Genomic DNA, 13,517 nt, shown 5'->3' on the forward strand with positions numbered 1-13,517 from the left:
TAGTAGGCTGCTTCAGAACCTAATTCTTCTCATCTTCTATTTCTGAGTACCCCTAAGTCCCTCCAAGAACATCCCTCTTCCCATATTTGATGCTTCATTCCTAGACTTTTGTACTTACTTAGAGAACCATCCTCTTCTGATGATTCCAATGCAGAATTAAGAATGCTGTACCCATGAAGGGCTTGAGTTCAAGTCCCCTCAGTCACCCCCGATTCCAGCCATTTTCTTGTTTATTCCTGGAGTATGCACTTAGTCTACCACATAGGGTCTTTGCATGGTTTAAGTGATGGAGGTATATTAAGGGGATGGAGTCAGGTTTAGAGCTACTCACCCCGGTTGTCTCTAAGTTCTTGACTAAGTGAGATATACCCAGATTAATTAGTAGCCAAATGGGAAATGACCTCCAGTTTTTAAAATAATAACTGGATGAATATGTAATTTTTTTCCTTTTGCCTCTTCCTACATTGAGCCTTCTCTTATAATCTGCACTGGAGAACATGACTCAGAATAGGGACTTCTGGTTTCTTGTTCCCTTGTCTTAAACTGAGTCCAGATTTGCAAATCAGACCGTGAAGTCACTCACCCATCCAGCCTCATAGATAAGAAAATCTTCCCCACCACTCAGTCACAAAGAGAAGCTGGAGTAGTGTGAGTGAGGAAACTGTGAGAGCATTTTGAGGCAGGCAGCCCAGCTGGCCTGGCCAAGCATGCTTAGTGGTATGGAAAAGAGGACTTCAAGAAAAGGCCACAGGCTATAAACAGCTCTTCAAGGTGCAGTCATCCTGCTCTCTGGTGACCCATGACCCCGTAAGTGAAGCAGAAGACCCGGGTTCAGTCCCCGGGTGGGGAAGATTCTCTGGAGAAGGAAATGGTTATGCACTCCAGTATTCTTGCCTGGAGAATTCCAGGGACAGGGGAACCTGACAGGCCACAGTTAATGGGGCAGCAAAGAGTCAAAGTTGACTGAGTGACTAACACAATCAAATTAGCAGCTCATAACATAGAGACACACAAGGGAGGCTCTCAAAAGGCAAGAGTTGTGGAGAGGGGCTTGATTATTCCTTCCATGTCCACAGAATGTAAAAGTGCAGAACATGAACTCAGTACCTAGAAAACACTTAGTAAGTCATACATATTTGATGTTTTCCATGTGGCTGTTACCATTATTTTAGTAGAAAAATCACTTTTCACCATTTATACTCCTCCCCAAAATTTGAGAAAAAATGTTTATTCATATCTGGGCCATATATATGTCTTCACGTCAAAGATGGTATCAAAATTCTATTTCTTAAAGACTAGCTAATGAAAGCTAGTGCCCACCCCCTCTTCCTTTCACCAAAAGTCAACAGGTTACTTTTTGCCCTCCCTGTACTTGCATATGTGGTTAACATTTATTTTTAGCTATAGTCTAAAACAGTTGGACAATTTGTCCTTGTGTCTTCCTGGTGCTCTCAGTGTCACTTGTATCTATTTTAGACCTCAGTTTTCTAGAGAGCAGGGAGGAATATCTGGTTAATTCATTCAGCATCCACTGCACAGAATGGTGTGTGCATGTATATGTGTGCACGCACGTGTGTGTGCGTATGTGTGTGTGCATGCATGTGGGGGGTGTTATAGAGGAGAAATAACTAATAAGTACACTCTATTCTTGAATATGTATAGACAGAATCTAGGTCTTTTAAAAATAATAGCACTTATCATGTACCTGCTGTTCAATTCAGTTCAGTTCAGTTGCTCAGTCATGTCTGACTCTTTGCAACCCCACGAATCACAGCACACCAGGCCTCCCTGTCCATCACCAACTCCTGGAGTTTACCCAAACTCATGTCCGTTGAGTCAGTGATGCCATCCAACCATCTCATCCTCTGTCATCCCCTTCTCCTCCTGCCCCCAATCCCTCCCAGCATCAGGGTCTTTTTTTTTTTTTTTTGTCAGGGTCTTACCAATGAGTCAACTCTTCGCATGAGGTGGCCAAAGTATTGGAGTTTCAGCTTCAGCATCAGTCCTTCCAATGAACACCCAGGACTGATCTCCTTTAGAATGGACTGGTTGGATCTCCTTGCAGTCCAAGGGACTCTCAAGAGTCTTCTCCAACACTAAAGAATTGATTCAAAGCATCAATTCTTCGGCACTCAGCTTTCTTCATAGTCCAACTCTCACATCCATACATGACCACTGGAAAAACCATAGCCTTGACTAGATGGACCTTTGTTGGCAAAGTAATGTCTCTGCTTTTTAATATGCTCTCTAGGTTGGTCATAGCGTTCCTTCCAAGGAACAAGAATCTTTTAATTTCATGGCTGCAGTCACCATCTGCAGTGATTTTGGAGCCCCCCAAAATAAAGTCTGACACTGTTTCCACTGTTTCCCCATCTATTTGCCATGAAGTGATGGGACCAGATGCCATGATCTTCGTTTTCTGAATGTTGAGCTTTAAGCCAACTTTTTTGCTCTCCTCTTTCACTTTCATCAAGAGGCTTTTTAGTTCCTCTTCACTATCTGCCACAAGAGTGGTGTCATCTGCATATCTGAGGTTATTGATATTTCTCCCAGCAATCTTGATTCCAGCTTGTGTTTCTTCCAGCCCAGCATTTCTCATGATGTACTCTGCATATAAGTTAAAGAAGCAGGGTGGCAATAAACAACCTTGACGTACTCCTTTTCCTATTTGGAACCAGTCTGTTGTTCCATGTCCAGTTCTAACTGTTGCTTCCTGACTTGCGTATAGGTTTCTCAAGAGGCAGGTCAGTTGGTCTGGTATTCCCGTTTCTTTCAGAGTTTTCCACAGTTGATTGTGATCCTCTCAAGACCTCTGAAGGCCTCTACCAGGTTACCAGTGTTCTGCGCCTAAAGCCACACCCCAACAGCCACAGATTGTGATAGGATAAAGCACCATTGAGATTTGAAATCAAGCCTTGATTGTGCATAATTGGCTCCACCAGTTAATAATCCTGTGACTTAGAGTGAAATAAACCTCTCTAGCCTCAGTTACCTTCAACAAAAATTGGGGATATTGATGATGCTCTTTTGTTGTAAAAATTAAATTATTCAGTGATGTAAAAGAGCATGATATCTGGGACACAGGAAATGTTTTAAAAGTTAAAACCATTTTTATTTAATATTGATAATGATAATTTATTTCATAAGACATTAAGTACAGGGATCTATAGGAATCAGAAACGAGAGACTTATTTCTTCTTCTTTTTGTTTTGTCCCAGCTTCCTACAAGAAAATAAACACTCGCTACCTCAAGGTCTCAGGGACAGATGAGGTAGAGCTCACCTGCCAAGCTGAAGGCTATCCCTTGGCAGAAGTGTCTTGGCCAAACATCAGTATTCCTACCAACACCAGCCACACCAAGACCTCTGAAGGCCTCTACCAGGTTACCAGTGTTCTGCGCCTAAAGCCACACCCCGGCAGGAATTTCAGCTGTGTATTCTGGAATGCCAATGTGAAGGAACTCACTTCAGCCACCATTGTCCAAGGTAAGAGCTGCCCACCCTTCCTAGCTCTACCAGTGAGGGTTCAGGCAAGAAATGGATGACACAGTCAGAATGAGTAACCTGAGAAGAGTGTAATGAAGGGAGTGATTAAGATTTAGAGAAACTACTAAAAGTAGGATAGAGCACCTGGGACTTCAAAAGTCGTGGAGCTGTACCGCCTCTGCCTCCAGGAGAGTCTGCTGGAACCTGGAAAAGGGACCTGGGGCCTCCAGTACACGGTACTGCCACCTGCGGCCACTCCCAAGAACAGAAGGTGATGAATGGATGCCCCAACCTTGTTCTCCCACCCTCCAGTCTCCTGCTGGAGCCTCCCACTGGCAGAATGCAGGTGAGGTCAGAGAACAAGGAAGTCCTCTGATATGTTCATAAGGTCAGCCTCTCAGGGCTTAAAATAGAGTGTGCAGTGAATGGACCCAAAGAGGAAACTGAAAATACCCAGCATAAGGGCTGATCACTTTGATTCAGGCATAATGCCATGAGTCAGCAGTATGACTATTACTTTGCTGGCTTTTCTGCCAGTCAAGTGGTTTTAGAGTTTTCCAGGAAAACTGACCTCTTTAAAAAAATCACTTATAGACCTCTCTGGCTATGCTGAATCCTATACTTTAGAACTTCATGCATCAGTAAAATTTATAACAGTTCTCATAGTCTGCTAATTTTTTATCTGCTAAAAACATTCATTTGACAAATAAGAACAGCTAACATTTAGTATCAGATCATTTAGTATCAGCTAACATTTAGTATCATAATCATTTTATAAGACAAGTCAATTTTTTGCAGAGGCATAAGTCTCCTATTGTTCCACAACCATCATGGGCTTTATTTTTTTTAAGAATTTTATTTATTTATTTAGCCAGGTCAGGCCTTAGTTGTGGCATGCAGATCTTTCCTTGCAATGCATGGACTCTCTAGTTGTGGCGCACAGGCTTAGTTGCCATAGGATACATAGAATCTTAGTTCCCCGTCCAGAAATCGAACCCATATCCCTGCATTGCAAGGTGGATTTTTTAGCACTGGAACACCAGGGAAGTCCCCACTGTGGGCTTTAGACAACACAAATTTATTAGATCACACTTCTGGAGGTCAAAAGTCTGAAAAGAGCTTTACTGGGCTCAAATCAAGTTGCCACGGGACTGTAGAGGCTCTAAGAGAGAATTCATTTTGTGGATTTCTCCACCTTTGGGAGGCTACCTGCATGCCTTGGCTCATGGCCTTTCTTTCCACCTCCAAAACCAGCATTAGATTTCCACTTCTGCCGTCACATCTCTTCCTTTAACTCTCTTGCCTCTCTCTTCTACCTCTTAAGGACTCTTGTGATTACATTAGATTCCCCCCCACCAATACATACCTCAACCTGATAATTCAGGATAGTTTTCCCATTTCAAGGTCCTTAACCACATCTGCACAATCCTTTGTTATGTAGGGTAATGCATTCATAGGTTTCAGAACATGGACATCTTTAAGAGGAGCCATTATTCTGCTATCTTACCAATAAAGGATATAATTTCAGAACAAAGACAGTCCTTAGTAGTGATTAAATTTGACTTTACAGAAGATTTGCTATATTATCATTATATTCCACTATTTACTCTCTATCTTAGATAAAAGAACTTATGATGAGGACTTGTGTGGCATGCAGGCATTTAGGTGGTGACCCCAAGGGGCAGAAGTGAGACATTCAAAAATTAAGACAGGAAAGAAGGAAGAGAAAACAGAAGGGTGCATTATGCCAATTGTTGGCATGAACAGTAGAAGCTGAAATACTCAAGAATCTCGTGAGAAGTGTATAGATCATCTCCTAAGATGTTTACTCAAAGAGCTTCAGACTGAAGGACTAATCTTTTGCTTTTACCTCCAGTGGTGAGCAGTTGTCCCCAGGAGTGTAACTTCCTTCTGCTGTGAGCTATGCATGAATATGGGCTGAGAGCTCCCCCAGCATCTATGGCATCAAAGTCATTTCAGGGCAGAAAGCAATGTGTCCACCTGAGGGAGTCACTGACCATGAAGTGAGTTGAGGCCCACCCAGAATTCTACCCGATATGTGGCTAAACTCAGAAGAGAGGCTGAGAGAAAGTGAGGCAGGACGACAGTAGTCGATCCCTTCCACTGCTCAGGTCTGTCCCTTCATGCCTTGTATTCAAACTACTGTCTCCGAGCCTTTCCGAGCCTTTGGGCAGGGAAATAGCTACTATCACTGCACGAGATACATATACCAGAGTTCATGAAACAAGTTACAGTTTCTGCTGCTGCAACTGACCCCAACCCATAGTTGATATTTGTCATCTCTCTCATCAGCATACATTCTAGCTTTCCCTCACTCAGCATTTCAGATGGAATAGTTTGTTTGCCTGGAGGCACCCCTTGAGGGTGGAGGGAAGGAAGAGTGTGGGGGTGATTCAGACTTTCAACACTGGGAGACCTGAGCCCTAGTCGCCTCATCCTCAGCAGGCTGCAGTTGCTACAATTGCCTTTTCATTGTTATCACTGGATATGGAAGTAACAAGACTCAGAGAATCAGTGGATCCCTGAGTTCCAGACAGTCTTCCCTGCCTCCATTGTGTAGCAGCATCGGAATTCTTCATGGGAACCATTACTTTGCCAACAAAGGTCCATATAGTCAAAGCTACGGGTTTTTCCAGCAGTTATGTATAGATGTGGGAGTTGGACCATAAAGAAGGCTGAGCACTAAAGAATTGATGCTTTTGAACTATGATGTAAGAAAAGATCTTGAGAGTCCCTTGGACTGGAAATCAATCCTGAATATTCATTGGAAGTCCTGATGCTGAAGCTCCAATATTTTGGCCACCTGATGTGAAGAACTGACTCATTAGAAAAGGTCCTGATGCTGGGAAAGACTGAAGGCAGGAGGAGAAGGGGATGACAGGATGAGATGGTTGGATGGCATCACTGACTCAATGGACATGAGTTTAAATAAGCTCTGGGAGATGGTGAAGGACAGGGAAGCCTGGCGTGCTGCAGTCCACGGGGTTACGAAGAGTCAAATACAACTGAGAGACTGAACAGCAGCAACATGGGAATCAAGATCAGCCCCTCTACCAGTATTAGTATTCTTTGCTTTGCCCGCTGGTCTGACAGTGGATAGAGCTCGAGTTGACTAGGCAGTAGCTATAACTTTACATGTGGTAGAACATGCCCCTTGGTACACAGCATCCTTGGTAGAAGTATTGGCCACTAGGGAGCTGGAACTTTAATCCAGGGCAACCTAAATTTGTGGATAGGAGAAGCAAAGACTCTACAAGTAGGTCACTGGAAAAAGTGATGAGAGGAAACAACCTTCAGCCCTGGGGAAGCCCTGGCACAAAAGCAGCACACTGTTGAGGGATGGCTGTCATGGCTGAAGTGAGTTAGAACCTGCAAAGAACCATCCGTCATTCAGCCACATTGAGCCATGGCTGAAATCAGGTGGGACAGACAGAATATGAGTTGAGGCACCAGAGATACTGTTCTATCTCAAATTAAATTTTGTCATGGACTGGCACTGATCCATAGGCCAGTTGGAGAACTCTGAAATGACTCAGTGCCCATCTCATCATTAATTTCCTAGCATTTTTTTTTCCTAGAAAATAAAATCCTCCCTGATATAGTTTTCAGAGCAGCCAGCTCCATTGTCATTCCAAATCCCCATTTCCCCACCTCCCCACACTTCACTACACAATTCCAACACTAAAGTTAGCCCAGCTTCTTTCTAAGTTATTATGATGAAGTGAAAAGGCAAAGAGAGGATTCATGCTAAGAATATGGACAGAAATGAAGACATTATAAGTGTACCATTTTGAGAATGAACTTTAAGTGAAAATAATGAATTAGGCAAGTTGACCTTTCAACATTCTCTACATCTCCTTTTATCACAACTAAGACCACCAGACTTGTCACCTTATAAAAACTGAGCTATAACTAATTTGAAACCAGAGCTCCACAGGCTCAAGTATTAATAATCCCAGGGGAATTAGTTTTTTCCAGGAATTGTTTAGTCAACTTTCCTTTGTTATGTAGAATTTTCTGTCTGGTTAAGTGTTGGCCAGTATTGGATGAAAGATGGTTTTCTAAAGTGACTCTTACATAAGGATCTTCACTGGGAAACAAGGGCCTGGATAAGAAGAATTTGGAAATAACTACAACCTACCCTTGTCACCACTGATTACATCAGTATTTTTCTCTTCATAATAGAGAGGTGGAAGGGCAGACTGACCATTTGTCTAGAAGCCTTAAGGCAGTGAGAAGTTGAGAATGAAGTAAGCTGGCCCTTCTCTCCATGGGAGAGACCTAATAATAGTAAAATCAACAGTTGTGGGAGGTACCTGTGGGGTCTCCTAGGAGAGCGCTCATGAATGCAGCCAGCAGGGAGATGGAGGAGTCTTGGTGCAGTTAGATTCTCTGAGTTGAGAGTCCCTCTCAGCTCTACCTTCCTCCTGCCCCCAGACACGGATCCTCTGCTCCAAGTAGTACCCTTTCCTCACCGTGTACTCTCTGAACCTACCTGTACCTGCCTGGTCACCGTGACTTCTTTCCTCAGGCAGTTTCTTCCACACAAAATATCATTCTTTGTTGTCCTCACCAGCCCTCAGGGTAGTTCAGGTATCTCCAGAGTACAAGGCATCTTCCCCTCATCTCACCTCCTAAGACCTATTTCTTTGCTTGCCTGCAACTGTGCTTGTCTTTTGTCTTTCATTGCTCTTTTATTTTCCATGCATTTTAATTGTTCACATGAGTCTTCTTTATATCCAAACTAAAGCAAAACCTGAGTGCTCTGCCCATGGTAAGTGCTCAGTAAATGTAAGATTAATGACTTGGAGACTTACTCCTGGACTATTCCCAGTCCCATCATCCCAGCTGCCAGTCTGTGTGGTACAAATGATTGCCTAGTTTTGTGATACAAGTACCGGCAACAAAATGACCAAAGTCACACATCCTCCCTCGGGTTCCTTGCTCCTATTTCTCAAAGACATTTTTAAGTTGTCTTATGACTGTGCCCTTTCTCATAAATTGGCTGCTCATTGCTGACATCTGTGACCCACACATACTTCTTCAGAAGTCAATGAAGAAAACACATACAGCAGTGAGCTTCTGGGGTGGGAGGTACTCCAGTAGCTCCAGAATAGATGACTGAACATCCTAATTTTCAATCAGAAATTAAGGAGTAGTGACACCATTTTCCTTTTGAAACAGGGTTCTTTCCACTTGACCAGGGATGCATTTTCATTAGGAAATATAATGAGATGGGAGCACAAGAAATAACTGTAACAAGACCCTTGTAGGGCTGGCAGAGAAGCTCTCCCAGGAGACTTGGAGGTGACTCCCTGGCAGTGCTCAGGAGCATGGGCTCTGAAGTCAGATGGACTAGAATTTCAAATCCTCTCTCTGCTACCTCCTAGCTTTGAGAACATGAACATATGACTGAGCCAACCTAGAACTCAGCCTCTCATCTGTAGAATAGGGATAAATAATGGTAGATACCTAATAGAATTATCATGAGGATTAAATGAAATATGTAAAGTCCTTAGCAGTCAGAAAGGATAGAAACAGGAAAACAAAAAAACATGGTTTGTCCAGCAAGAAGCCTGGTTTCCTTCTAAGTGCATGAGACTGGATAAAAACAAATCCAATGTTTTTCCCATTGCATCAGGACATCTCATTGTTAAGTAGCATGCAATTATTACAAAACAGTCTGGAATAATATGCATTAGGATTTAGGCTAAGAGACCTCAAAATATAGTAGCTTAAAGGCAGGAGTATACTTCTCTCTGATGTCATATTCAGAGATAGAAGGTGGGTCAGAGCAGGTAAGTTTCTGTTTTCTGTAAAGTCATTCAGTAATCTAGGTTCTTTCTGTCTTATTGCTCTGGGACTCTCCAGGATGTTACCCTGTTGAACTGTCAAAGCTGGGTCACTGCCACATTCATGTTTTAGCCCACAGAAAGAAAAAAATACACCCAGTGTTTGAAGGCCAAGACACAAAAAAACCGATTCTCTAGGCCTGAACTTAGTTCACATGGGTGGCCATACCTAACTGCAGGGAAGGCTTAGACATGTAGTCTCAGCAAAACCATGTGTCCAGCTAACACATAGCTAATACTAGAGAAGAAACAGAGAATGGATTTAGCAGTCTGCCACAAGATTTAACTAATGATAAGAAAGATTGGGCAAGGTAGACTAGATGGACAGATAGTCAATTCAGTCCAGCAAATCCTCATTGACACCTTTCATGTAGCTGGTGCTTGGCTCTATAGGGGATCCAGAGATGACTTTGCAAAAGTCTTTGTAATTTCATGTACTTACATGCTAAGCAGACTGATGTCTTATTGCATGTTCAGTGTTCGAAAATCTTTAAGAATAAGTAGAATTTGTGTTTGGAAGGAACTATGAGGGAACCTTACAGGACAAGGGTTTGCATAAAGGCACTGAGGTAAGGACATCTCCTGCTGTGGGGACAGTAGGAACTCCTTGACTTATGGTGCTATATGCAGCAAGTACTTAATAAGCACTTCCTGTGTGTGTGTGCTCAGTCGCTCAGTTGTGTCCAACTCTTTGCAACCCATGGCCTATAACCCAGCAGGCTCCTCCATCCACGGAATTTTCCAGGCAAGAATACTGAAGTGGGTTGCCATTTCCTATTCCAGGGGATATCCCAATCCAGGGATTGAACCTGCATCTCTTGCGTCTCCTGCATTGGCAGGCAGATTCTTTATTACTGCACCACCTGGGAGGCCCCAGTAAGCACTTCCAAGAAAATATTAGTTACTATGGGTTATGTGTGATAAGGGTTGTTAACTAGATGTATTGTGGTGATAATTCACAGTGCATACAAATATCGAATTTTTATGTTGTATACCTGAAACTAATATGTCATATGACAATTATACCTCAATTAAAATTTTTAAATATGGATTATCCAACGTTTAGATGAACCAAACTTCTTAATGCTTTTTATCTTTATGTTCACTACATCTTAAACTTAGAGACAAATACCTGAGGGGCCTGAGCTTTGGATCAGACAGATCTGGGTTTGCAGTCCTGGTCTGGCTGCTTACTTCGCAGGGATGTGTGCATGCGTGCTCAGTCACTAAGTTGTGTCCATCCCTTTGTGACCCCGTGGACTTCAACCCACCAGGCTCCTCTGTCCAAGGGATTTCCAGGCAAGAATACTGGAGTGGGTTGCCATTTCCTTCTCCAGGGGATCTTCCCAACCCAGGAATCAAACCGGCATCTCCTACTTGGCAAATGGATTCTTTACCACTGAGCCACCAGCCCATTAGCAGTGATGACCTTAGATCTTGGAGCCTTACTTCCTCAACTCTAAGATGAGAGCCTCAAATTAAATGACATCTAGTCCCTTCTTAGCTAAAACTATCTGTGGTTCTCAGATAGCACTATGATGGGAGAAGGAGAAGACAGAGGGTAGGACTTAGCCCTTCCTCAGGAGCAGTTTTGCCAGACTTTTCCAGGACCAGGCTATGACGCTTATTCTATTTTTGGCAGTGCCCAGGCCCTCAGCAGAGAGAGTGCAGACTCCCAACCACTGAACAGCCAGGGAATTCCCTGTTATTTTTATTCTTTATGAGTTACTCCATAAGGCAAAATTCAGCCTGTTGTAAAGGGCACAGTTTACTTGAGTATGCTTCCATCTCCCTGTAGTGAACCCCCATCCAGGCCTGTCCTTGGTCAGTCTGGAGCCCTCATTCTAACCAGAGCACTCCTTTACAAGGCTTTCTCCAGCCTCCAAACTTACTCTTCTCATCCACCTCTCTACTAAACTCATCTCTTCCTCAGTGCCAGACCTTGATTCTCTGAGGAAAGGAAAATGGCTAGCTGTAATGATTCACATTAAGGTATGATATTCTGTTTTTTCAAAAGGATCCTCTTAATCCTGGAGATTGAATAACTGATCAGATATATTCTAAGCATCATGAATGCTCAACAGTGGAGGGGGAGACATATTTGGGTTGAGGGACTATCCTGTAAAAAGAGACCTGATGAAGGAGAAACAGCAAGGAAGGAAGGAAGAAAAAGAAAGAAAGGAGAAGGAAGGAAGGGGGGGAGGAAGAAAGAAGAGAAAGAAAGAGAACATAATACAGTAGGTATATAAGAATGGTGAAAAAGATGGAATGTGGAATCAGGCAGCTTGGACTATATCTCAGCTGTGTCACTTAATGTGTACTTTTAGGAAAGTGTGCTAGGTCTCTGTGCCTCACTTTCTTCATCAGTAAAACGAGAGTTATAGTACAGCCTGCCTCATAGAGTGGTCATGAAGAGTAAAGGAGCTCATACAGACATCATTCATATACATACAGCATTCATAGAAAAATACCTGGCATGGAGTAAATGCTCAGTGCAAGTTGGCCATGTTGGTTATAACTCACTTACTTGGCTGCGTTGTTGGTTTGCCTCTGAGTTACCATACAATGGGATTCTGGTGCTTTTTCTTTCTGCCAGGTCCTATGGAAGACCCCAAGATCCCTCCATCTTCACTGCTTCATGTTTTCATTCCCTCCTTCATCATTGCTCTCATGTTCATAGCCACAATGGTAGCCCTAAGAAAACGACTCTGCCAGAAGTTGTATTCTGGGGAAGGTAAGTGAGTTTTATTCATGGTAACCAAATAGACTGGGTGTTTGCAGTGTGAGGCCTTGCTTGGCCCCACTGACCTGTAGCTTCACACTGTGTCCACTCAGGGCTCATGAGTTTCTTGGAGCTTGTCCTGATGATTATTTCCCAGGAGAAAATGCCTCTGGTCTCCAGGGAGATGCAGTATTTTTTTGAATAAAAATATTGATAAAAGTAAAAATTAAAAAACTGAATATTTTTAAATGAGTGTTTCATTCTGTAGCTGAAATGGTTTGCTTTGTTCTCTGAGCCAAGAAGTGTCATCAGCCTCATGAGATCAGTGTTATTTGGGCAATGCCGATGGTTGTACAGTCAGCGTTCACTGGTGGGAGGATGGCAGGATCCTTCATGAGGACTGCTTTAGTTCTCATTCCTCCTTTGCTCATTCTGGGTCTGAGCTGGGCTTAGCCATCCTCTTCCCTACAGGAACCTGAATCTTCTGGTTGAGGAAGGAAAGGAAAGAAGTGTAAGGCCATCTGGTGTAGGGAAAGCACCCAACTGGTGCTTTCAGTCAGGAGATCTTTTAGCAGCTCCCTCCTCAGCCCATCACAGGCTCACCAACCTATTCCCATTCCACTGTGACAGTGAGATAGAGCATGCCTGTGGTGTTTGAATCCAGGCCAGAATACCTGCAAGCCCATCTGATGCTTTCCTAAACAGGTCCTTTCCTACACAGCACCCAGTGAGGCTCCTCTCAAGATCTATACACAGCCTATAGAAAAGGAAACAGCATCTAGGAATAATTCACTAAGAATTTGAAGTGGTCACTGTTTGAGGACTGGGGGGCTTTTCAGTGATTGTTATCCTACATTTACAATCTAACGTCTATATTCTCCTCTGCCATGAAATATTATCATCATCTATTTGTCCATTGACCTATGTGTGCATTAGCTTGGGTAGTAACCACAAACCCTCTACTGTAGAATCCAAGATCCATGAACTGTTGTCAAAAGAAAGAGGGGATTTGGGGAGGAAGGAAGAAGGGAATAAGGGAGGGAGGAAAGGAGAAAAAATGGGATAGGGAAAAAGAGTGGAAGTAGAGGAATTTCAGGGTCTTGCCCAAAAAATCTTGGGGTAAACAGAATCACTTCTGCAAATCTGTGACTTCATCATTGCTCTCATGTTCATAGCCACAATGGTAGCCCTAAGAAAATGACTCTGCCAGAAGTTGTATTCTGGAGAAAGTAAGTGAGTTTTATTCATGGTAACCAAGTAGACTAGGTGTCTGCAGTGTGTCATGACAGATGCAGCTCATCAGAACCTTATCTTCTGTCTTCTTTTTTTTGGCTGCCCTGGGTTTTCGCTGCTGCTTGGGCTTTCTCTAGTTGTGACAAGCAGGGGCTCCTCTAGTTGCAGTGCACGGGCTTCTCACTGTGGTGACATTTGCTGTGG

The 13,517-nt window shown here is 43.2% G+C and overlaps 1 protein-coding gene and 1 long non-coding RNA gene across 4 annotated transcripts in view; one reads left to right on the plus strand and one right to left on the minus strand.

Moving 5' to 3' along the window:
• The window catches only part of PDCD1LG2 (programmed cell death 1 ligand 2), a 126,672-nt gene that overhangs the window by 35,776 nt on the left and 77,379 nt on the right, over positions 1 to 13,517 (plus strand). For all 3 annotated transcript variants that reach the window (XM_069576510.1, XM_069576509.1, XM_069576512.1), the window contains 2 exons: positions 3,219 to 3,485; positions 11,955 to 12,092. In XM_069576510.1, the coding sequence (XP_069432611.1) occupies positions 3,219 to 3,485; positions 11,955 to 12,092 (405 nt within the window). The remainder of the gene's footprint in view (positions 1 to 3,218; positions 3,486 to 11,954; positions 12,093 to 13,517) is intronic.
• LOC138433595 (uncharacterized) overlaps positions 12,082 to 13,517 on the minus strand; it is a 79,022-nt gene continuing 77,586 nt past the window's right edge. The window contains exon 7 of the long non-coding RNA XR_011254368.1: positions 12,082 to 12,564. This is a non-coding gene — a long non-coding RNA (uncharacterized lncRNA). The remainder of the gene's footprint in view (positions 12,565 to 13,517) is intronic.

This window comes from Ovis canadensis, chromosome 2, assembly GCF_042477335.2.
Source record: "Ovis canadensis isolate MfBH-ARS-UI-01 breed Bighorn chromosome 2, ARS-UI_OviCan_v2, whole genome shotgun sequence".
Taxonomy (NCBI): Eukaryota; Metazoa; Chordata; class Mammalia; order Artiodactyla; family Bovidae; genus Ovis; species Ovis canadensis.